The 27,269-nt window shown below is 39.6% G+C and overlaps 1 protein-coding gene across 1 annotated transcript in view; it reads left to right on the top strand.

Annotated features, from left to right (window-relative positions):
• ptchd4 (patched domain containing 4) overlaps positions 1 to 23,916 on the top strand; it is a 52,231-nt gene extending 28,315 nt beyond the window's left edge. Inside the window, exon 3 of the mRNA XM_068708748.1 lies at positions 16,100 to 23,916. Within this exon, the coding sequence (XP_068564849.1) occupies positions 16,100 to 17,775 (1,676 nt within the window). The 3' untranslated portion in view covers positions 17,776 to 23,916. The remainder of the gene's footprint in view (positions 1 to 16,099) is intronic.
• Positions 23,917 to 27,269: the final 3,353 nt, after the last annotated feature.

Raw genomic sequence — 27,269 nt, 5'->3', positions numbered from 1 at the left:
TATATATATATATATATATAAAACACCACTGTGTCTGTCATTTATTTATGACAAATCCTGTAATGTTCCAGTCTCGACTAATACTGCTCATAATAACTTTGTTGCTTGTGTGACCAACAGAGAACATAATTATGCACATTATGTTTACTCCTTTTGGTTTGTTTGTAATAAGTCAGTGTGAACACAAAACAGGCAGAACTAAACCAATGTGTCTTTTGTTCACTTTGCACAAAAATGAACCATTATACTGGTGTCATTTCTCTCCTTTTTTGTTTACTTTTAGTCAATCTGGGTTATAAGAGAGAATTATTCCAACAGAGAACTTATGTATTCGAGATATTTAAAGTTCAGTTATGCTTTGTATATGTATTTGTACTGTACTTTCATAGATTTTATCATTGTTCCCTAAAGGTTAGGGCTAGAGATGCACCAATACTGATATATATATATATATATATATATATATATATATATATATATATATATATATAGATATATATATATATAGATATAGATATATATATATAGATATATATATATATATATTGGTCCGATACTGACTGAATTGGCCGATCTGGTATTTGATATCATTATTTTAATAAAAAAATATTTAATAAATTATATATACACATTTATATGTTACATTGTGTTCAATAAAATTAGAAAAGCAATGTGTAAGTCAAGCCTGATGTGGCCTTAAGCATAGAATATTGATTCAAGCCACTTTCACACAGTAAGGCATACCTAAGGCAACTTTTTGATTAAACACTGGTATCAGATTGGTACATGGTATAGGCCAATGCCCAAAGCCCCAGTATCGCGGGATATATATATATATATATATATATATATATATATATATATATATACATATATATTAGTGCTGGGCAACGATTACAATTTTTAATCATGATTAATCGCAAAATTCAATAATGAATTCAAAAGTAGAGTATTGCTCACTTTTAAACTTGCAAACACTTTAAACAAATAAGGTTCTTTTTAACAGCAGTATTCCCTTTACACAGTAGCAGTTAAAATACAGTTATAATGATTCTTATCATAGATATTCAGCCGGTGTTCACAACTTTATTTTCATGTGTGTAATAGATGCAATTTGAAATATACACCTTGAAAACTGCAAAACTATCTACGTCATGTTTTTTTATTTTTTTATGTTTGTTAAATTCTCAGTAGGACAACTAAATGATATGCTTATTATACATATTCCAAACAAAAACACTTTAAAAAAAAATGTAAATGAATCATTTATTTTTTGCTTTTTTTGGTCAGACACATATGCAATGCTGATTACCATGTAATATGTGTGGTATTTGTTATAAGTGTACGTTGGTACATAGAGGGTGATAAGAAGCTGTACCTGGAGGCACTTAGGACCCAGGGGAATGTAGGTGAAGCATGGGTTAATGCGCGATAAAATGATTGTCAGCGTTAATTAATTAATGCGTTAATGCGATAATAACGCGTTAACTTGCCCAGCACTAATATATATACATCCTGACTTAAAATGAAAATGACAGATCGAGGCATACCTTTCGCATTTTTGGCGATAAGGCAAACAAAGATATCACAATGTTGTTTTTTATTATGTTGATAATTACGATATATTTAATAATAATAATGCACAATGTATAGTTTTACGCTAAATTGTTTAAATGCTGATAGTTAAACGAGTCATTTTGCTTCAAATATGACATTCAATACAATTTAGCTAGGAACAGTGGCGACGGTGTAAATGTAGGCTACGGCAGAGACTACGATCTATTGGCTGCTCATCCGGTGTTTTTGTTGTGAGTGGAAAACAGATTCAATAATAACTTTTTAGAAAGAAAGAAATAATTAGCTATTGTTATCGTAGAAAGTTTTAATTTGCGAATATCGCCCATCTTTACTTTGGTTATGTACGTTGCTATGAAATATGACCAGAAAATGATGCCATTATCATTTCTGAGGTAAACCTGCAAGTTGCCTGAATTACTGTCCCAACCTGGTCTGAACACAGTGGGAATTCTTCTCTTTACATATTGTTTACGTTCAGGCAAGAATAATACATCATCAAAATTGTACTTTGCAACATTAGTTTGCAAGCAGAATCAAATCATCCATCATGGGTCCTGTCGGGTTTAAGTAACACACAATAACATCATTGTTACATAGGAGCTTGTGTTTATTTTTTTTTACCATCAAAACATAACTCAGGTACAGCTTTTCTCTCCCAAACAAAAGCCTCAAAATGAACACAAATTCCCTGTGGATGCCGTCAGACACGGTGCAATGTCTGCTGCTCAGGCAGCAGCTACACAACCAAGTAGAACCACACCAGATGATCTGATTTACAGCCTCATTTGTCAGCCCCTTTTGCATCTTAGGAAAAGCATTTGTATTTGTTACTGCCACTAGGGCTGCAAGTAACGATTATTTTAATAATCGATTAGTCTGTTGATTATTTTTTCGATTAATCAATGAATCGGCGGGGAAAAGGCGAGTGAATAAAAACGTGTCTTTAGTCTTGGAAACTATACCACCTTTGCTTTACTACTGTTATTAACGAGCTAACGCTAACTTGCCATGCTTGTCAAGCTGGATAACGAGTAAACAGCAGCACCAGGAGAGCTACTGGAGGGACGTTACGTTCCTCACTTTAAAACGGAACAACAGTAGGATTCTGTAGTGACTTATCCTGCTGTTGAACTCTTCCTCCTCATCAAGGACTCCAACATGTTTACGTTTTAGGTGCTGAATCATCACCGTGGTGCTCCCGTGCCATGCCATGTCGCTTTTGCACATCTTGCAATTAACACACTTTTTAGATTTATCTAGTGTGAAATGCTCCCACACCTTGGATGACTGAGGTCGTACTGATATCTCTGCCTCCGCCGAGAAATCACAGGTCTCTCCGACGGTCTTTCCTCTACCTCCGCTCTGCTCCGCGCTCAACTCAACTTTTTTTTTAATACTCAAACATCTTCGCGACTTATTGAGTGCCGTAATAATCGCGCGACACAACGAATCGATAATGAAATTCATTGCCAACGCTTTTAATTTTATCGATTCGTTGTTGCAGCCCTAACTGCCACCAACCTTCACTCAATAGATCCAGCCAAGGGTGGTGTTTGTCTCTTCTTACATGCTTGTAAGTTTACCTCTGTGCACACACCTTCACACAGTCACAATTATGAAGACTTTGGCGGTAACAGTTAGGTGGGTTGGTCAAATTTTGGGGGGTGACTGAATGGCTGGATTGAATGAAAGGCCCTGCACATGTGTAACGCTGCATTCACATGGAATCAGGCCGACGGCAGACAGCAGACGGACAAAATATTCTCGAATGACGGAATGGCAGGACGGCAAAATGAAAAAAACACATGATGGTATGTTGCTGTGGTGATGGTGTTTAATAAAATGAGTCAGTGTCTATTATTTTCTCTAATAATAATCACAATAATCTGCTATAAAATGTAGCTTTCTCTTAACCTTAAACTTAACCAACTCCACATCCCGTTCGTGAATTTTGTTTCGGAGATGGGCAATAGTTAATTTTTGGACTCATCCATCTAATCCATGCCGTTATTACCGTCCTGCTCTCGACCACTAACATGATGTCCGGTTTGCCGTCTTCCATCTGATTCCATGTGAATGCATCGTAACAGACGTATGATCATGTGCCCAACGTATCCTCATGCGACGCATTGTTGGATATCAAAATGTTAATCCTAATTTTCTCTTTTTCCTACAAATGTCCAGCAACACACGTTCATTTCCGCTTGTCACACACATACATTCTTTTAAAAAATAAACATACTTCTTCACAGGAAACACCTTGGTTAGGTTTCGGCAACAAAACGGCTTTGGCTGGGTTTAGGAAACGATAGGGGTGGAGTCAGCTAAGTACAGAAGTAATGCGACTGATAACTCAACGTTTGGGTTTGATTCATTTTGGAAGTAACATGACAAATAAATCAACACAGTGTCTTCTGGTTACACATGGGACATGAACAGCGGTCTCCTGATGAAAAGTCTTGGTGTGTTACTCGCCCATCCCCTCTGGTCTCCTCACTACTCTTCGTTTGTTGCTCTTTTTTTTCTTTCTTATTCTAGATTTACGTCGGACAAATATGAATTGATTTCACGGCATGTATACAAATTGCAGTTCATCGCTTTTCACAGATATATAGCTATGAACGGTGCATGGCGAAACAGCCTGCATGTGCATGTGTAGATTTATACAGGTGTCGTGTGGAGAGATGTTCTCCAGCTCCACAGCGGTTCCTCCTCCATACGTCAGAAACTATTGATCTTCACGTCACTGTCAGAGTTCCCTGCTCAGGAGAGAACTGACCTACACTCACACACACACATACATACATGCAGCATTCTCTACTCAACATAGCCATGAATGTGACTGGTCATGACAAAGAGGCAGGTTGCAGTATGCCTCTCACACACACACACACACACACACACACACGAGTAGCATGGAAGTGCAGTGGGCACACACTTGGATGCAGCGCGTCCTCCCATACTCCCATGCTCTTCCTTTTAAAGTCATTGCATCTACGAGCTAATGCTGCTAATGCTAGCATAATACTAACTATTAACTGTATTATCTATTGATTTACCATTATGGAGTAACATGGTGGTAGAATTATAATCGACACGAGAGTTTCTTATTATAGATCCCTTCAAGTGTAACATATTACATGCCATTAATCGGGCTGCTGCATAATTCCTCATGGACGAGTGTGTCGGGGGAGGAATGGGGATTTGAGGCCACTGCTGTCGCCGATGGCTTCAGGTCGTTATCACGCTAGAACAGCACTCTCGTGTTCTAACCCTGCAGAGAAGAGATGATGATGCACAATGATTGGGTACATCTTTTTAATTTGGTATCGAGGTGGCCGAACAGTTATTCATTTTCAGATTGAAATTACCGTTGAAAAGAGTGCAATATTCAAATAACGAGAGCCACAATGTTGGGTGTAACTTACATTACGCATTGAGTCATAATAAGCTTTTAGGTGTAAACATTATGTCATTTTTGCGAGCCTCAATCTTCTGCAAAATATAGTTGGCCGAGCTGCAACATTAAGCTAGGGCTGTTGATTGTATCTTCAACTTGCTAAATATGAGCTAAATCAAATCACAGGCCGCAGTGAATACACCTCAAAGCTGAGTTGAATATGTTGATATCGTTGATCCTTTATCTCATTGAGGTTTGTGCAAGTTAGAATCCATGGCCCCCCTCCGACCACGGCTCTGAAATATCAGTAGCCTAACTGTGCTGCTACGGACGCCTGCACGGCGCTGTCCGTGGTGCTGGAATAGAGTCGTTCTTCCGTCGCTTCGTCCTACAGTCCTATAGTATTTAAAACAGGGGTGTCAAACTCATTTTCACTCTGGGCCACATCAGCATCATAGTTGCCCTCAAAGGGCCGGTTGTAACTGTAAGACTGTATAAATGTAACTACTCCCTAACATATTGTTAAATAACTGTCTCTGCATTTGATTATTGTTTATTCAAGTGTAATAATATTGTACATGAAGTTATATCAATGTAAAATTATATTTAAGCACATTTCTGTTATTATAACATAAATCATTTTAATTTAGGATTAAGAAACCCACATTACTCTATCAAAGATCAAACTTTTAAAGACAAACATCATCAAACAAGTTATTACATTCACTTTGTTCAAAGCTATTTTTGTCCTCTCTCTGTATCACTAATGTTCCTCCCCATCGTCGTCCCATTCATGCAGCTACATCCAAGAGCTCCTCACTGACGGTCAGGTCTGCCTTCAGCCTCTTATAAACATTGGTAGATGTATGATGTATCCGTGTTGTCTGTGCTTTAATCAACAGCTAATGAAAAAGACCTGCTCGTCTCTTCAGCTAGCTGTGTTGTTAGATTTCCTGCTAGTTCCTGAACTCGGTCTGCGATGGTGTTTCTTCACAAACTGACATTTGTAAAAGTCTGTATCTGGTCGGAGCTCATCTGCTCACATACCTTTTAGCATGCACTGGGCTGTACCTTTTGTAAATATATTCTGCTGCGATTGCAGTCTGCCTTTTAATTCTTGGACAATTTAGTTTTTCTTGGAGGTTAAATTTAGCTCCGTGTTTGGTGTCAAAATGCTGACGTAAATTGTATTCCTTCATCACCGACACTGCCTCATAGCACAGAAGACGGACCGGTTTTCTCCTTGAAGCACAAACATATATTCTTTCACATCTTTCATAAAATGTTCTTCCCTCTGCGTACATTTTTCTCCTCGTGGACATTTTGGGATTATTTGTCGATCATTTTCAACTCAATCACTTGTTGGAAAACCGTTTTACGGGCTGTTGCCTCTCGGGATGTTGTGATAGTTTTAATGTCGGGAAACAGACAACATGCTATCTCATAATTTCGACTTTCTATCTCATAATTTCGACCATGGGGATATTTTTATTTTCAAGTCTAACTTTTAATTTAAATTCGCAGGCCACATAAAATGATGCCGCGGCCTTGAGTTTGACATGTTTGATTTAAAAGATAAATACTATTTTTCTAAATTATATGCCTGGAAAAAAAAGTCTTGAGCAGAGAGCTGTGACCAAATAATAATCTGAAAAGAAAATGTAAACGACCTAGTTGTGATGTATTTAGATGTACTTTGGTTTTGTTGGCCATTAGTTCAGTCATTGAGCGTTGAGCTTACTAGTACCCTTTTAATCTCAATCACAATTAATCATAGTGTAGCCTAACTTTACTGCCCAAACGATACAATTCTCAGCCACCCAAACTATTTTTAACCCATGCAATCAAAGAACAAGTAGCCCATATTGTCCCGATCTGGCAAACTGACTTGCCATTCGTCAGTGTGTGACTATTGAAAGCGGGTGAGAGGCACTTTTACAGATCATAGTCAATGAGCAGGCGTGTTGGGGGCTAATCCATTTTTAACGTTCAGCAGGAAGTGGGGTTTCGGAAGGACCCCTCTTTGACATCGCTAAATATAGCATCAAAGAGTGGTAAGCTCTTGCATATTTAATGGCTCAACTGTGCATCATACTTCCTGTGTCTGTGTATTTTGGTCCGTTGTGGTATTTATGTTCACAGCATGCCACTGATTGCTTGTGAACTCATTTCACATCAAAGGCGAGAGAGTGACAGCAATGTTTTTCTCTGCGATTATTTCAGACTCATGTTCATAGATTTGGGTTACACTTGACAGTTGTATTAAATATCACTCAGTTGGGAAAAAAATGTAGAAACACAATAAGGCATGTGATTGGTTGGATGGCTGGGTGTAACTGTAAGTGCTCCCTGCGCTCTCTGTTGTCTGTGAAGAGTGGCACTCTAAGGGGGAAAAAATGCATCAAATAAATGATGACTTTAAGCATCCCGGAGACCTTTTACTCTCATTATTATTTTTTTCTGAATTCAGTGAAAAGCCCAAGCAGCTGAGCAAAAAGCTACACAGCAAAGTAGGGCTGGACAGTATGGTTTTTTTTCAATTTTGATTCATGTTGATAGCTATCACTATATATTATTACAATGATAATAATGATGTGACCATAGACTGTATATAAGAAGTGGACGTAGTCATCAACTAGTCAATCGCATCATGCTGTATTGAAGAAGACTTGAAACTAGAGATTGAGACCATAAACTCATGTTTACAATGTTTACTGAGGTAATAAATCAAGAGAGAAGTAGAGTCATTTTAGACTAGACTTCTATACAACCAGAGGAGTCGCCCCCTGGTGGACATTAGAGAGAATGCAAGTTTTAATTAAGACACTTCTGCGTTGGCTTCACTCAGCAGAACTGGAGGTTGCCGCCTGGTTGTGACACTCCAGTCAGTTTATTCACCATATTACAGCCACAACAGTTATTACGGAAAAGGCTACGGTGGAGCCTACGACGATTTGTGTAGTGTTTTTGTAGGTAGAGGGAAAAAGATTCAAAATGAACTTAACGGAATAAAACCACATAAATGTATCATCGATGGAATGGAAGATTTTAATTGTGAAAATGTTTTGTGATTGTTTTTACGGATAACCCTGCAGCAAAATCTGACAGTCACTGCAATGTATCATTAAAGATCAGCATCTCCAGTGAATGAATGACTTCTCAGGATCTGATGGAAGAGACCTTTCTGCCAGAGTCAGGGGGAAACACATGACAGAGATCTCTTCAAAGCTGGGGACACTTTTTGACACAGCTTTATTGTTGTCTGTGAGTTTGAAAATGGCAACCTATGGAAGTGGCATCAGCAGATGGATACAAACAAAAGCCTATAAATAAATGGAGACATGCATACACATATCCAGGCATCTCAGTCAACTAAAGATAAAAAAAAAAATCTCTCAGCTTGGTGTCAACACTGCATGTATCCAACGTACAGAGAAGCTACTTCAATAAACTGCACTTACATCTGGTGCGCTTTATTTGATTTTTACTGCAAAACCTGCCGCTGGAAAGACACAAATAAGACAGCACATAGATGTGAGTTCCATGTTTTGCTGCAGAAAAGCAGAAGTAACATACTTTTTCTCTCAGAAGTGGAGAGCTTTAACATGCAAATGATCAAATTTGCTGTTTCACACCCGGGGGCAAACCCAGCCAGACTCCTACTCAAAATCCAGGATAGCGTTGCTGCCGATCTAGAGAGTGTGAGTGTGTGTGGGTGAGTGTGTCCAATATCATAAAGATACAAGAAAGGCAATCTTGCAGTTATTATAAGCAGAGCGGTGCAGAAGTTGTGTTTTTTTGGTACAAAATTGAATTTGATATGGTTTGCAATCATTCTGTGAAGTGACTCTTAAACCCCCACGCATTTATGGCCATGCAAGTGTTGAATTTTTGACACGTTTCATTGTACTTTCAATGTTGTCTACGGTGAAGCTAGTATTATTGACAGTAGTGAGCTAGTATCAGGTGCAATCTGAGTGTTTGCCAATGGAAGTCCAATTTAAAGCCTCTGCAAACTGGGTTACAGATGTAACCGCGACATGATTTCTGGAAAGAGACATTGCTGTCCTTGACAACCACAAGCTGGTTACTATATGGTCCCATTATATTTGAGAGAAGGCAGACATCTCTACGTGCTGTATCCCCAAAACCAGGGGAGTCACAAAAAAAAAAAATCTAGATTGAGAAATAGCACCACGGGTAAGTTTTTTTTTTTATTTTGGGGGTGAACTGTCCCTTTTAAAGGTTTTGCATGTTATGTGATACCTCTCATGTGAAAGGACTAAAACTGTATGACAATGACTTTCATTAGTCATTACTTCTGTATGTAACCCACTGCAGCAGAGTCAAACTCACCTTCAGCTAAAATAGTGTATTAGCTGAAATTATCCAGGACAACAACTGTAGGCAGCACCGCGGAAAAAAAAAAAAAAGTTAAATTGGATAAAATGTCCTTCTTGGTTGCGAGGAAAGCCCCCAAAAAGATTGGAGTTTATAAGCAGTGTTATCGCCCCAAATATTGATTTGGATGTGAAGATTGCTTTTTGGGCTCCCCTGTGCTCGTCCTCACTTTCACTCCCCTCGTGTGTTTTCTTTTTTTTATTGAGTTTGCATCACTCTTCTGCGGCGGGACCTCCTCTGTGCGATATTGGCTCCTCCGTCATCTCCACCTGTGTGACAAGCCGGCGTGGTTAACGGTCGCCCTGATTGGAAGAACCCCTCGGTGGGCGGGAGCGCCGACACGCTCTCTCGCCACGTGATGGATGTGCTGCAAGGGTCCGTGTGCCGCAGAAGTTTTAGAGCAGTAATGTAGTTTAATGACTCGGTGGCTTTTTTTCGGTGCGGGCCAAGGGAGGAGAGGTGGGCAGCGGATGCAGGCCGAGCTTCCATTATCGGAGCAACGTGCAGGCTTTTTTTTTTTTTTTTCTCCCCTCCCTCTCCTCACAGTAGAAAATAGTCTGCAAGACAGCCAGTGACAAACTGCCCTCTTACAATCCATTCAGGATGTACCTGCACCTCTTGCCTCTTCATCCTTCCATTCTGAGCTACAGCTTCCCCATCCCTCTATATCCATCTCCGCTTCCAGACACGCTGCCGTAGTGGCTGGCAGACACACAGCCTGTCCCCCATTAGAGGGAAAGGGAATGGTTGCAGAGGGGTGTACGGATGCTTTGCAGCTGCTCTTTCGGTGCAAAGGTTCATCAGTGTCGCAACTAAAAAAATTAGCAAAGGCTATCACCGGCTAATCAGTAACAATGGTCAGATAATTACCAGAATGAAATACCCACACTGACAAAAAAACAACCAAGGTCGTAGCCAGACTTTTAGAAATACTGCGGTCATAAGTATAAGTACCTGCTTCGACTTGAATACACTGCGTAACAATTGTCAAGCCAGTGGGAGATAAAAGCATGCTTGACTGGATTTTGGTTATATGCCTTGAATGAAACACTACTGCAGTACTTTGGTGACTTGAGCATCACATTACAGCTCAGAGTCATAAAATGACACCAAGAACACAAGCTTCTCATTTAGATAGCGCATCCAGACTAGACTGTACCAGGGAGGCACTTGGACCAGGGGGGATTATAAGGATTTGCTTTCTTTCAACTGAACGTTCGGCACTCAATGTCAGCAATGTAAGAGACGCATTCATAGCACCAGGCTTCATTGGGAAATACAGGACCCTTGGTCAACCCCACTCATCTTGGTGTTGCTTAGTGTAACTATAGCAGATTTACCACTCAAAATTCAAAGTAATTTGGGAATTTTCCCTTGATTTATGGTAGATAAAAACAGAATTGTCATTTCTGTTTTTGCTGGCTGCAATGACAGGTGTCACTGAAAGATTTCGTCTTGTGTTTCCATTCACTGATTTTTATGCACATTTTGAAGTGTCGCTTTAGAATAGCTGTATGAAGACGGCAAAATTCCATAAAACGTCCTCGGAAAAGGATGTTATGCTCGCTTGAGAGGTGGGTTCTTGGCCTTTGTTGAAAAAGAGTTGATACACTAAATAGGACATGGCTGACCTAGCAAACATTTTTCTCACATTACGGATAAGCTGTTTCTGCTGTTGCCATCTTCCCGAATATTCCCATAACTTGTGAATGCTTTTCTTCATCTCCGAACAGCATGAAACATGCCCGATACAAGCAGACATGAAAGTACAATGAAAGAAATTCCTGAAGACCTCTCTCCATTTTTCTATTGTACATTTTTTTTTCTGGTTTGCAACCTCTACATCTTCTATTTTTTTTTTACTGGCGGATTACAGCCGTGTGTAGCCCACAGCGCCAAACAAGGCTAGTGACAGTCTACAGAGTGGCACCATGTACATTGAGAAGTACAGGGAACCCAGGATTGACCCCTGAGGGACCTTACAAGAGAGATGAATATTTGAGGAGGGCTCATCACCAACACAAAGGTTTGGCATGAAACAATCCAATCTAGAGCCACATAGCTGATGCCGACACAGCTTTTGGGAGGGTTGATTGAAACAACATCCACTTGCCCGGAGCTTGATTTAAATTGAGAGTGTTGATCATAATTTCTAGTTCTGGAACGTAAACCCGCCCAAAAGATGCTGAAACCCATTTCCAGACGAAATACTGGGGACATGATCTCATTGGCAGCTACACTTGGGGAACAGCAAAACCAATGCTGCCTGAAAAGCAGATTTTGATTGTTTTTGCAGGTTGACATTGCTGATAACAGGCTGTTATTATCTATCTCAATCCCCAGTCAGTGCACTCAGCTGCGAGCCTTCACTGCAGCTGCCAGAGAGTGTGTTACACCACCTGCAGCCTCGTATATAGAGGAAAAAGGGAGGTGAAAGGAGGCAGACTAGTTCATTTGCTGTCTGTATGTGGGTGTTTGCTCCAGAGCGCTTGTGTGTGGGTGAGCAACAGCAAATGAGAGTGTGGTCTCCCCTGCAGACTCATAGTCCTGGCTATAAAGTTCTAACAGGGTAGTCATACTGTGTGTGTGTGTGTGTGTGTGTGTGTGTGTGTGTGTGTGTGTCGGGGGGGGGGGGGACATCCCGGTGACACTGGTGGAGTTTTATCACTGCAATAATCGGGAATGCAATCTCTATCTCAGTCTCTGTTGCCGCGTTGCCTCACCCTCACGCTTCTTACGTCATCTATTCGTATTTCACAGAGGCCCAAGTGAAAAATTTAGACATTCAGTTTTCCATCTATCAGCATTCAGACATTGAGAGAATTGTCGGTTTGCACCAAATTTCATTAACATTGAGCGGCAGTCATGCTTCCAGCCATGTGCTCCTCTCCCTCTTGCTGCTTCACTTTGTCATTGATTAAATTCCTTGGACTGTCCACATTGACCAGGGTTTGTTTTTGTTTTTCCTTTATTTGCCCACTGAATGAAAGTTTGAACAAGCTATAGCATAATTTGCAAAAATAACAGTTTTAGGGGGCGTTAATATCCACTTAGTTAGGATTTAAATGATACCTAAGCATACCTGCAATCGGCTAAAGGAGGTACATTTAGCATCACAATTATAACATAATTATAACTAGGCTACGTTTGAACTTAGAAACAGTGCAACCAGCCACTGCAATCCAACCGTGTTTCCATTGGGTCAAGAAAAGCATGGAGCTTTCAGCCAAAGGATAAACCAGTCATGTGAAGGCAACATTTGAACCAATCATGTTTGATAAACAATTGATTCCTGAAAAAAAGATATTTACACTCCTTTGTTTGTGTAAAATCATGTCAAATTTGCTGATAGATTTAGGGAAATATGTGCGAAAGCAACATATTTTGAGCAACACATTTTTGAATTCACTAAACATGAGATGTGCGGTGCTATCCTTGTCGTTTTTTGTTGCTGAGTTGCCCACTAGAGCATCTGTCTTTCTTTGACACGGTTGTGAATACATATTACCCCAGTGAGCTTGTTGCTGATTTTGATCTTTGCTTGCACTCTTTCAGTTCTCACTCAACCCCTCTAATTGGGATTCTTCTCACTTTGGAGCCTTCAAAGACTAACCTACTCTCACAGAGAGGCAAGACAGGTGTGAAATCTGCCGCTGTCATTGATGAAATGATTTCTGCTCTTACTAGAAAGCAGACTTGTCTTGTAGACCATACGATGAATATATGTCTACAGATTCATTGATAATGGCATCGTCATTAGTGCTAAAAGTGTTATGTATATATATATATATACTGTATATGTATGTAAAAATTAAACTATTTAGTCTCAAAAATAATTAATGTGAGCACATGTAGAGCTGAGCCACAATCAATTACTTGATTTGCAGAAAATCAATCCACAAGCTCTTTTATAAATCAATCAAATGTGTTTGTTCCAGCCTATTTAATGTGGCGATTAACTGCTTTATTCTACTTGGTGTGATTGCAAATTCTGTAGAATTTGGTGTCTGGAACTTTTTTTTCACCATTGCCTGTGATTGATCATGAAAATCTCCAAGGCATCCTGGTGCCATGGCGCCCCTCGTTAGGTTCACTGTATGAAAGAGGTGGACGTAGCCTCCAGGTCTGAAAAGTGAAGCCAATGCTAAAGTGCCTTAAACCTGCATTCTTTCTAATGGCCATCAGGGGGCAACTCCTCCGGTGGCAAAAATAATGTGATTGTATAGAAGTCTATGAGAAAATAAAGGAAATAGACCCACTTCTCACTTAATATATTACCTCAGTAAAATATCTTCTTCAATACATTTAGTACATTGTGGTCCTATTTACAGTAAAATACATAATAAAGCAGGGTATAATTTATGGCTTGACGACCTGTCAATCAGGCAATGCACATCCCTCCCTCCACCATCACATCCAAATTTGGTTGTGGCCAAAATCCATAAATCAAAGCTTCAAAACAATAGCCCCACCAAAAATAATGAAAATAAACAGCTGCAGCACAATCAGTATGCATCACTGTTTATGGCCTTTTTTAAATGTTTTACTCTATCTGAAAATATACAGTAATAAAGGAACTGTTATTCCCTACAACATACAGATACAATATATTTTGCGATGTAAGTGAACGAGTATCCAAAGATAAAGACTTCATAACACAAGTTCTAGCTATGCATCAGTAAAAAACAAAACATCAATCGTAACCAGAGATACTTTACCAAATGGGCTCATTGTTACTATCCACCTCCTCCTGCCAGCAATCAATCACTATAATAAATCCCAGGGCTTTTCCAATCATGACTAGCAAATGACACGCTACTTAACATCCTATCTGGTAACTGGTGAAGGGAAATGGATGCTGACGCCCCTGGTGTAATGTTGGAAAAAACATGGGCATGAATTCCCATTGTCTCCACACCCTCTAAACCAACTGACACTAACAAATTGACTTGCAGCACAGAAAAACCATCTAGCCAGCTCATTACAAAGGCCTAATCCTTTATAGTTAATTAACTCTTTTTCTCTCTGTATCAGACAAGGGGAAATTTACAATGCTGTCAAGTGTTGCAATGCCTCTCACCTGCTAGGTTTGAAAAGAACATTTTACAGCTTTAAATGTTGGCCGAGTGGCATATGCACGGGCCCAATCCAGTGTTCACTTGTACTGAAATATTTACATGATGGAGGAAATTGATTTGAGCGTTCAGAAATTCATAGCACATTCCCTCGCAGAAGTTTCCCCCTCATCAGAAATGCAGCTCAGGCATTTTACAAATAAATAAACAGTGTGCGTGGGCGGGCGGGTGTTCCTGTGTGGGAGATTTTGCACTATGGAGCACATGCCTTTGAACGTTGTGTATTCATGTCTATATTTTTCGACTGGTGAAAATCCCACAGATTTGACTCACATGAATGGGCCTGCTGCAGACAGATTTGGATGCTGCTTACTGGTGCATGGTAGGGAGGACTGTGTACAACTATATCTCAGATATGAGCTGAAAAGGAAAGCCTGTGTCTCTATTAGAGGAGTTTAACCAAGCATGTTCGAATTTTAATTTTATTTTTAATCTGTCGTGTCACACTAAAACCGTACATGGTGAAAATACCCCAAAACATCTGTGCATTGTCTTCTTTCTTTAGCACTTGTGTATTGAAGTGTGTACTGGACATGGCGGCCTCCATAAGCCACGTTGGACAGCGAAGATTGGCAGATACCCGGACATATTTACTGCTTTTATGAAAATGCTCCAGTAAACTTTGATGCCAGCTAGTTGATCATGGAGCCCTCAGAACTTCATGTCAAAAATCATAATTACAAAAAATACTTTTTTGTAATATATATCAGGGTATCTTCCGATCTTTTTTGTAATCTCTACCGAGATATTGGTGTGAACATACTGGCTGATTTGACATTCATTCTATATCAGAGTACTTGAGTCCTGTACATGCCAACAAGGTTTTAACAAATCTCATAGAGTTGAGGAGTCAGAAAATTTAAATTCCCATTTCAACTTTTTCTTGTAAAAATATTCTCAATGTTCCTCAACAAAGAAACACAGGATGCTATAACAATACTACAGGTTTATGTTATGACCACTAGTTCAAAATGACTTGAACTTTTCTTTGGACCTGTGTTTTTCCATTAGTCTCTGGCACTGTCAGAGACGCAAATCAGAGTGGTAGGGACCTCAAATCGATTCATTCTTGCGCTGCAAAACACGGTGCCCCAGATGTCAAATCAACAAAAATCTGAAGATTGCCGAAATCAAGCTTCAGATTGTGGTCTCAGTTTTTCTCTGCTTTATTTTAATAATTTAATCAGTTTTTGGACAAAACATGGCATCTGAAGATGCCGTCATAAAGTAGTTGTTATGGTGGAACATAAGCTTAAAGATAAGATCCAAATTGAAAGAAATTCTTCAAAATGTTGTGCTCATTTGTAATGATATATTTTGTATATCTGTTGATGCTGCTTAATAACATCATGTGTAGCAGTTCAGTTCAGTCACAAAAATGTAGTTTTAGCAATCCAGAGTATTCTGATAATGCTATTACTCAGTGGCACCAAAATCCCTCTGAGACAAGGACCGTTTCACTTCCTAGGAATGATTATATCATGCAAAGAGAATGATTTTCTAAACCATGTCATGTTTGATGTACACAGTGCTAATACATCAATGCAAACAGAATTCTTACTGAGTTCTCTCTCTTTCATTCTAGGCCATGGAACCAAAGGGGTGTTCGAGCTGCTGGCAGGCTGGAGGAGAACGAGGGAAAACCTCCCCTTCAAGGAGCGCGTGGCGGACGCTTTTGCTGATGTGATGGTGTGCTACACCATGACCAGCTCCCTCTACATCATCACCTTTGGCATGGGAGCTAGCCCTTTCACCAACATCGAGTCGGTGAAAATCTTCTGCCAGAGCATGTGCGTTGCCATCCTGGTCAACTACTTCTACGTTTTCTCCTTCTACGGCTCCTGCCTGGTGTTTGCCGGACAGCTAGAGCAGAACCGCTATCACAGTGTTTTCTGTTGTAAAATCCCCTCAGTGGAGTACCTGGACCGCCAGCCCACATGGTTCAAAACCATGATGAGTGATGGCCATGACTTGTCCACACACCACGACAGCGTCCCCTACCAGAATCACTTCATCCAGCACTTCCTGCGTGAGCACTACACAGAATGGATTACTAACACCTATGTCAAACCCTTTGTGGTCATTCTATATCTCATCTACGCCTCTTTTTCATTCATGGGATGTTTACAGATCAGTGATGGATCAAATATAGTGAACCTGCTGGCTAGTAACTCTCCGAGTGTTTCGTACGCTCTGACCCAGCAGAAATACTTCAGTAACTACAGTCCTGTGATTGGGTTCTACATTTATGAGCCCATCGAGTACTGGAACTCCACGGTACAGGAGCACCTGAAGACCCTGAGTCATGGCTTCAACAAGATCTCTTGGATGGACAACTTCTTCCATTACCTGCGCGTGGTGAATGTGAGCGCGTCAACCAAGAGCGACTTCATCACCATCCTCAAGGGCTCCTTCCTTCGCAGCCCGGAGTACCAGCACTTCACTGAGGACATCATTTTCTCCAAGAACCGCGAGACTGATGAGTACGACATTATCGCCTCTCGGATGTACCTGGTCGCACGGACGACAGAGAAGAAGCGAGAGGAGGTGGTGGAGCTTCTGGAAAAGCTTCGTCCGTTGATGCTGATCAACAGCATCAAATTCATTGCCTTCAATCCCACATTTGTGTTTATGGACCGCTACAGCTCCTCTGTCATCTCGCCCATCCTGACCTCAGGCTTCAGCGTACTCACAATCCTCATCCTCACTTTCTTCCTGGTCATCAACCCATTGGGGAACTTCTGGCTCATCCTCACGGTAACGTCCGTGGAGCTGGGCGTCTTGGGTTTGATGACCCTCTGGAACGTCGGCATGGACAGCATCTCAATCCTGTGCCTTATTTATACCCTCAACTTCGCCATGGATCACTGTGCACCACACCTGTACACTTTTGTGCTGGCCACCGAGCACACTAGGACGCAGTGCATCAAGTTGGCACTGGAGGAGCACGGGGCGGCCATCCTGCAGAACGCATCCTGCTTTGTGATCGGGATCATGCCCCTGGTGTTTGTGCCTTCCAATCTGACCTACACACTGTTCAAGTGCTCCCTCCTCACGGCGGGTTGCACCGTGCTGCACTGCTTTGTCATCCTGCCCGTCTTCCTGACCTTCTTCCCACCGTCCAAAAAGAGACACAAGAAAAAGAAACGGGCCAAGCGCAAGGAGAGGGAGAGGGAAAGGGAGCGGGAGAGGGAAAGAGAAAGGGAGGAGATAGAGTGCATTGAAGTCAGGGAGAATCCTGATCATGTGACAAACGTCTGAGTAGTTTGTAATTTTAGCAATGAGTATCAGTGGTTATCCGTCAGTTATTGGTGGATTAGAGGTATCCTCCAATGGTGAGGCGCCTCTTGAGGTAAAGGGGCGTCCGAGAAGTCCCCTGAGGAGTGGGAACTGATCACTCCCAACCAATAGCAGCTAAGCTGGCCAGAGTAGAGCGCAGCCCCACTGGTCAGTCATTCAGTCCTTCAGTCTGGACAGTGTATCTCATTTGCACAAACTGCAGCATGCCCACGGTTCTCAAGCTCTTTCCCAACTATTTGGTATATTAGACAAGTTAGTTCCCAGAACTTATGCTCGCTAAGTCTGTAAGTAAATTCCAAACAATCGGTATGTGAGTCCATTTAAATATTAGCAATTCTATGTTCATCTCCTGCTGCCCTTAACTCAAAAGAAGTGAGTGAGGAACATAGCAGTCTGTTAAGCCAAGGACAAGTTGGTGAAAGTGGTTAGTGGGATCATACAAAAGTGTATAAATGAAACTGTGCAGGAGACGACTGCACGCGCGCCTTACTCCTCACACCGTGATAACTGCAAAAACAAACAAAACCAAATTCCATGGAAGGAGAGAAACTGTGGAGATCACACAACATGCTTTTCTGTGACATTAAAAAATAGCTGAACAGCTGAACTGGGCAGATGGCATACACTGTGTCCATTATGAAGAATTATATTGCACATTGCATCGGCAAATTGAACCGTCGAGGTTCATATTAGCAGAGACAAATATTCCTGCTTTATTCCAGAGGGCAAATAAGGTCGTAGGAACTGCAGTGGGCTGCAGCTTATGAAGGGGAAGTGATAAGTAACTGTCGTGCAGCAGTATTTTTAAAAGGCAGTAAGCCTGAGTATGACTTATCCTAAACTGCTTTTGCACCAGACCAGTAAAACCAAATGTGAAGGGTGTTTCCATGGCTGGAAATATGGAACTTTCTTGCAGGTTGATAACAATGGAAAGTTCCTGAGAGAGTATGAATGTCTCTGTGATCCACTTACAAAAGCTTATGGCATGGCACTGGTAATTGGAAGGTCTGAATGTGATTTAAAACTAGCAGTGGTGCCAAATAGTGTACATATTTTTTTGTTTGACAGAGTTCTATAACAACAAAAAAAGTCTCAGTAAGTTTGAACTTTCACAGAAACCAACCACGAATCATAAATCATTCAAGCTAATTTGAATGATTGCTATTTAATGTTCAGGTTTGTGAAGCAGGCTTTAAATTAAGCAGTGAAGCACCTATTGTTAAATAGACTGTCTCTGAATAGCGTGAAAAAACTGATAAAGAGCCGTAGTGAAACTAGAACGTCTGGGTTTTTGTTCCAGAAGTGAGGTAAAGTTATTCAAAATCATTGACATTTGTAATAAAACAAATTACCACTAATCCAGCCCTACAACATTATCTTTGTATTTTGTTCTCTCCATTTTATAGACATAGTTCGTTTTAAAAAGAAAATTGCATAATCATTGTTTACTTAATATCTGTGTTTTTACCACCTTTTAAAGCTACACTAATCAATATGTTTGTTGACAATGGATCAAAATACAAAGTTTATACAAAGGGGTTGATCATTGTGACAAGATCGCAGAGGATTTTTACCAACTCTGTTGTTCACCTCAGCTCTGCAGAGCATTGTAGTGTCTTTTAGCCCATTATTTTGTGGCCAGCAGCCTAACTGTATGGTTCACTGTCACTACTCTCATTAACCTCGTTTCCAGCAGTAGGCAGCTTGTCCTGTGAAAAAGCTTTGATATACCTTCTCTTTGCTACCTTCCCAGCAACAAATAGCAGACAGAGAAAATTAGTGGACGTAGCATTTAGCGGCTAAAGAGCCACATATGTCCATCAGGAGTAGGTGGAGACCAAAACAGAGCTTAAAGAAGAGTGAATATTGGACTTACATTGATCAGGCGATCAGAAACACAATGCCAAATTGTTGCTGATGTTGCTCCGTATCTGCTAGATGTGTAAATAAGCAATTGCTTTCTAATACATGCCTACTTTTTGAGGTGATAATTTGTCAAGATGTGTTTTTCAGCATGTTCCAAGGCCCCCACGTGACCAAAAAAATGCTGCTTTAATGAACACCATTTCCCCAAGCCTAAGACCATTCTGGGTTAATAACAACAGCTTGAAAGACTAGATATGACATAGCACTAGCACTAGCATTGGCACCAGCCAAGGAAGAGAATTGTTACAGTGATGTATAATATGTTCAAGGCCATGCTAGAAAACCAGGTTGTTTTAAGAGCTTTTTTTCATGTTAACAAATCAATCATATAACTTTTGTTTTGCAATCATTAAGGGTTTGAATGCTAATAGCAAATACTATAAAAGACACCCATTGATCTTGGAGTAGTAAACCACAGCAGAGCATTTCACTTTCAGAGAGGCCAATTAAAGACAATGAGATATACTATTGAGCTATGATAGCTTAAGAACAGCATCTAGCCAGGAAGTGACGTCAAGACTTCAGCTATCTATTTGGAGCATTCTAAATGTGAAGGCACACACACACACACACACACACACACACACACACACACACACACAAATACCATCTTTAAATAGTCAGTCCAAGAAGTCTAAAATGTCTGCCGTCTACCTAGAGTGTTTTATTTATATGTATGTATTATATGGGCCACGGCCCGATAAGAATCTTGGTTGCGGTACCAAAACAAACACACTCAAGGTCAGCAGCTCTGACAGATACCAATCTCACACTGACCTCTTTGTAGGCAGATCTTAGCTGGTGGCGTGTGATAGAGAGCAGATGTGGCTGATTGCAGACCAGTCAATATCTTCTTAAGTGATTGGCTGGTTCTTACGGGGCTGTCATTGAGGGGACACTGCTGTCTTGTTTCCTTGTGGTGCCTCTGAGAAAGTGAACGACTCTGACAGAGGACAGCTAATAAACAGGCGTGCGGGGAGATTAGAATGATCATACTGGACCAAATGTGAGTGAGAAATATGTGTTTGACATAGAATTGGACGAGGGAGTAAGATTCAAGTGGAAAATCAATAACTAATTGTCAAAACCCAGTTTGTGTAAAAATTAATATCAGTGAGCAAATGAGACACAAAGGTAGAAAGGAATCATTGTTTACCTGCCATACTTTACCACAAACACATTTCCTGCTTCTCTGGAGTTAGAAAGTAATCTCAACTGCTGAAATGTCAATAATAGGAACCTTATAACTTTCATCAACCAAACATTGGCCTACTTAGAAGGGAGGAGTTTTTGGCAAGCTACTTCTTGCAGCAGCTGCAGTGAATGTCACATTATGTAAAAGCCATGTCATGTATGTATAGCAAGAAGGCATGAAATGTTTGAAACACGGGAAAGAAATGCAAATCTTAAACAATTTACTTCCCAAAATGAACTGTGTTTGCATGGCACTGTATTGTATGTATGCATGTATTTAATTTTTCTGTATGAAGTCTGCGGGGGGTTTTTTCTTCTGTTTTTTTTGCTACACTGTAGTGACTTATATTTGTTGTTTCGATGCATATTCTGTAACACCATGTGCTGCAAAAGGACAAAATGAGTCACATCTGTTCCAAAACAAAAGCCAGAGGATATTTCATGTGTAAAATAACTGTAAATTTCTCTTTTCTATATTTTCTAAGAAAAAAATATACTATAGAAAGATTTTTAATGACAGAATTTTCTTAAAAAAAGAATAAAAAGGGAAAAAAGTTGAACACAGTAGGCCAGTAATAAACAGTGGAATGTTACCATTATACTAGATCGTATTCCTTGCACACACTGCAGTGTCAATGTTTGTTGATGATTCACGTTTTTATATGGGAAACTGTGGACACCAATTTACTGTTTGTTTGTGTCTTGACTCCTTTACATTATGTACTTGGTCCTAACATTTAAGGAAGTCATCTACTACTTGACAGCCCTTTTTGAAACAACACAACAGATTATCAGGGTTTGTAAACATCACTTTTCACAAAAACGTAGGTCATAAATTTACAGAATCTGTCTGAAATACAATTATTACAGTTTGCTTTACAGCAGGCCAAGCTTAACTGCAAAGATTTCAGTATTTAGCATTACCGGTCACTACTCTGATTCATCATCCCTAAATATACTTGCTGTCCACTTGGGCAAGCTGTCATTGCTGTCTAGAAAGCTATTGCTGTTACCTAGCTACTTTTACAACTTTTCGGCTTTCTTACAATTAGCATCATTCCCAATGCTGAATACTGTCTGATTAGGCACCTGTGTATTTAAATAGCATTATTATAAATGAATAAGAAATTCCTCCAAGGCAACACACTGAGTCTTACCAATGGGTTGTATAAACAGCATGTGATATCCGATATTTAAACACATATTTATAGTGTCTTCATCTTTTGAAAAAAAAAAAAAAAAAAGCTTAAAGGGCCAGTGTGAAGCATTTCAAGGGATCTATTAGCAGAAATGGAATATAATATTCATAACTATGTTTTCATTAGTGAACAATCACCTGAAAGAATGGTTGTGTTTTCGTTAGCTTGGGTTAAGCCCTTCATATAGTCACAGAGTCCGCCATGTTGCACCGCCATGTTTCTACAGTACGCCAGAATGGACAAACCAAACACTGGCTCTAGAGAAGGTCTTTCACGTCTTTCATTACCTGAAGGCCATCGTAATTTTCCAACATGCTTGTGAAACCGCAGAGGGCAAAACCGTGGCACCGCCAGCCGCTGTCTAACTTGCGCTGCTCCCACAAAAGTGTTATTGTGGTAAGGATGGCCTCAGAGCAAGGCGAACTGCATTACCGTGGTTTTGCACTTGAGGGCATACGTTATTTCAGTGTGGAAAGGGAGTGTGTGCGGATGGGTATTGCAATTTGCAATCACACCGCTAGATGCCACCAAATCCTACACACTGTCCCTTTAAACTATGAGCTTGGCATCATTCAAAATTATTCTTACTGTCAAAAAATCCCTGAAAAGACCAAAACCAAAATCAGACCAAAACCTTGTCAGTCCATCTCTTAAAATGTTCTAATTTACTCACCCTACTGTATTGGTAGATCTCAAATCCACTGAAGATAGGCTTGGTTCCCATTGGTTGCACAGTAGTAGTCAAGAAAGGTTACTCAAACATGGGTGCATGTGTAGGACTATTTTCAGCAGCATATTAATTAGCAACTCAGTAATAGAGCTATATGGCACAGAGGAATAAGATATAAGGCTTTGATACACACAGGATCAATACATTGGTGGTTTTGGTCATTTCATTAGATTTGTTGATAGTATGTTTTTCATATCAGAGTTTGTTTCTGTGTACAAAAATAGTTTGAATCCTATTCATTAATCGTAAAATGTGGTTGTTTGAGTCACATTTATTCACTTTCTTTATAATCACACATAAAACGTACTTTCATCCACGTAAATCTTTAATTCAGAAGAAAAACAGATAATGGTGACCGTACAAACATTGCACATTTTCTAATGTTACAAATCAGCTTCATTGGATCCACTCTGTAAGCTCCTGCTGTATGGTGTGTTGTAGCTTCTTTTTGTCTTCTATGGGGGTATCATAACTAAAATGTATGTGATACTACAGCATGAAAATATTGCTGAAATACTGATATGGCATCAATTGGGATGTTAGTTGAGGTTGCCTCAGAATCTATTTTTCACAAAAAATAATGAGTACAATGCATTATCATCAAAAAGCAGAAACACAATTAAAGTAGCAATATATACGCTAAAATATTTTGTGGTATATTGAAAGTAAATGTTTGGGCAGGTAGATAGGGTGTACTGTCCTTTGAACATGCACCAGCACATATTCAGTTTGTACAGGAAGAGATTGCACAATACAGGGCAATAAAAATATGCAATCACCGCTTTGTTTGTTGAATAATCTACATTGTAACCACAGCCTCAGAGGACAAATGGCTGTTTTATTGCAACTCATCTATCTTGTATGCCAACTAACTAAGTAAAAAAAATAGGCTCTAGTGTCCCCCATTCATCAAACTTGTTATTTAATGGCATCTATAGTAATTCAACATTTTTCATCAAGTTTCAACATTGTGCAGAAGATCTATCTATCTACAGTATCTATCTATCTATCTATCTATCTATCTACAGTATCTATCTATCTACAGTATCTATCTATCTATCTATCTATCTTAGTAGCAATACTTACAGGTTTGTGTGGCTGTCAAGAACCTATCTTTATGCTTCTGTTCCATACAACATTGTCTAAACTATGGTTTTGTATAACTACTTGAGTTGTATGACCCAAACACATGAAGTAAGGATACAATACATGAGTATAATGTGTCCATGTAACTCTGGTAAGAGGACACAAGGTTGTTTGCTCTTATTATTCAATGTATTTGGAGGAGTCTGGTCAGTTCAACTTTGCCAAAGTCTGAGCCTTAAATACTGTATCTTAAAAGGGTATACTACTCATTTTAACAAGTTACAAATGCTATGTATGGGAAGTCCAGTCCTCATGGTCAGCTCTTGATCAAACCACAAAACAATCAGAAAACATGTTTGCTTAAGGAAGTGAAGTTAGACGAATACTTTTTTACCATACGGTGACCAAGTACTGTTTCAATCCAGATCCCTGAAGAGTCAGGTGATACTAACTTTTTGTGAGAGGCTACATTGTAGTAGCACAACTGCATCACATTACAACAATCTAAGGGCATAATGAAGACTGGTTTATAACTTAACAGTCTTAGGTTATTCATAGAAACCAGCAACTGAATGTTATAATATATGTGGTTTTTAGAATATTATATCTAATAATATATATATATATATATATATATATATATATATCTTTAAAACTATAGTTAATCTGACTTTTTGCTAAACATTGGCCACCATGTCTACACATTACAGTAATGGGAAAAAGTCATTGGATTGACTCAGTATTAATTTCAGTTATGTTAAACATGTTAAACAGCAAATGTGCTTCCATTAACTACAATTTAGCCACCAAAAGCCTCTGGTCATGCCAGAGCAAGAAAGATTGTATCCGGGAAATTGTTGGTTACTAAAATGTTCTTTGAACAGGTTGTGAGGTTGTCTTAACCCATCTGAAACATAACGGAGTGGACTAAGCTGTGGCTTTCTTCAGCTGAACTGTGGCTGTCCTCAAGTAATAATTATGGAATCATTTTAAATGCTACATTTTGTGTAACAAGTCAGAAGGATAATACATTTGACAAACTGACTCTGTAATATCTGTTATTCAGTAACTATTTTGAGTTTGCTAAAATTGAGCTTTCCGCACTGCATATTGGGATAACGTGGCCCCTTTTCACACAGTCACACATTGTGAACCTATGCTTAGTGCTTTACGATTAACACTGCCATTCTACTAGCCCTGGGTTGAATTTCAGTCGTAACACATGGCTACTGTTAAGGTTAAATTGGTTAAATTTTAAACAATACCAGTGTTTACTTTAGCTCATCACACTAACACATTTTAGTCTTGTGTTTATTCATTTTTCAGGGGATAACCCCACAAACTAGAGACTAACCCTGCTCTGGAGCATGGCCAGCAAGCACTAGCTTAAGTCTTGGTTAGCCCACTTTGGAATGTGCCAGGGTGAAAGATATGTTAGCCCCAGGCTAACAGCTCACTTAGCCTGGGTCAAAGTGCAGTGTGATTAGCCCTAATTAGCTAGCATGAACCACCAGAAGCTACTTGCCATGCCAGAGCAAGGGAGGTTGTGGTATCTTTTTTCCTCATGAAATTTAATAAGTAAGAGAGAGAATGTGGAATTTTTTTTTTTCTTTACCTAAACAGTTATACAGCTGTTTAGGTTTAAAAAAAGGTTGTAATGGCAGAACCCCTAGGAGTGTATTAACTAAGTTAAGTGTAAATGGTATTGCTATTGTAGTTAACTTTTCATTCGCAAGAAGAATGATATGTCATTTCCTCTTTAAAAAGCTTCATAGTCTCACTTTGAATGTTAACTTTGTGGACAGAGCAAAGTTCTCCAAATGTTCCATGGCAGTGTTTTAAAAGTAAACATGTTCAGATTTTTGGAGATTAAGAAGAGACCTTTTTTGGGGACACAACATATTCTCACAACAACCTTTCAAGGTAGTAAGAAATTAATGCAAAGCAACATTATGTGCAGTAATAACTGTATGTAGAGAAATTAAATAAAAAAAATAACATTTTCTGCTGGCTAATCAACATTGCATCTTAAAATCTAGTTCAGATGGGCCAACACAGTCAGTCTCTGTTTCTACTTTAACTTCTGGTTTTGAGGGATTCGTGATCATAATGACTGATCTGACTCTCTGTACCTGACTAGACTGGTTTCTTAAAGTGGGTGGTATTCCTCTTTTGTGTTCTTTTGGGTTGTAAGCATCTGGTACATACGTCTGTGCTCTTCATTGCCTTACATGTGTTTTCCAACATTTCGATGCAGACGTCGACATCTTTGAGGTGGAATATTTTTGTTACATTGGGACTGAGACATTAATATGGAGAATGTCTTTATAGCCAGGCACAGTAAAAAAAAACACCGTGATGAGATGACAGTGATGTGAAATGTTTGAATAGGTGAGTGGAAGTGTATTAAATTGGATGGTAACTTGTCATTTGATATTGTAACGATACTGTGGGATTTAGGCTTCTAAATGCTGTTAATTCTTAATGCCTTTCTCATAACTGTTCATCTTACAAAAATCACTCAGTCATATGAATTTGTACATATGATGTCCCTATGAAACATCAAAGCATGCATATTTGTGCCCAGAAATTGTGTTTCACATGTCGAGATATTCCTAAAGAATGACTTGTAATCTCCCATCTTACCACCTCTAGTCACTGTTAGATCCCCAATGCTGTGGATATTCTAATGTATATTCTAACTCTAATGTCACTCAGAGCAGTGTACTCAAGAGCAGTGTACAGCTCTGTACAGCTCTGCACGGCTTTGTGTTGTGCACACATGTTGCCGAGGTATTGTGTTGGTGTTTTTCTGGTTGCCTTCTTAGGTGTTTGGAAGAGTTTGATTTCTGTTTTGCTAGTTTGCACTTATTTTACCAAGCAGTGGGAAGATTTAACCTTGTTTTAAATGAAGTGACACATGCAGACAATCACAGGGGGGAGAGAAAGGGTGAGAGGAAATGTGGGCAAGAGAGGCGTTAGAGGGAGGAAGAGATAAAGAAAAACAGGAGGTAAGCCCTCATTTAAATTTGTGAAGATTCCAGCGGTAGGGATGATTGAAAGTTTTCTGGTGAAGGGAGATGGCGTAGGAATGGAGGGTGACGGTGAGAAATACACATATTGAGTCCTTTGCTTGAGTCTTACCGGCTTATGTCACTTACAGCACGTAGAAACGTCGCCGTCTGTCGAACCGACACAGATTTGCCTATTTCAGTGGAAATCTTTAAAAAAAGGCAGATTTCTCCACCACTGTCAAGTCAATGATCAACTTCAGTTGAAGAAAATGGAATTACCTCAGCATTATCAGATTTGAAAGCATG

Source organism: Cebidichthys violaceus, unplaced genomic scaffold, assembly GCF_023349555.1.
Source record: "Cebidichthys violaceus isolate CVI_PGR_0920_01 unplaced genomic scaffold, fCebVio1.0.p SCAF_14, whole genome shotgun sequence".
Lineage (NCBI taxonomy): Eukaryota > Metazoa > Chordata > Actinopteri > Perciformes > Stichaeidae > Cebidichthys > Cebidichthys violaceus.
This window is presented reverse-complemented; position numbering and strand designations above follow the sequence as displayed.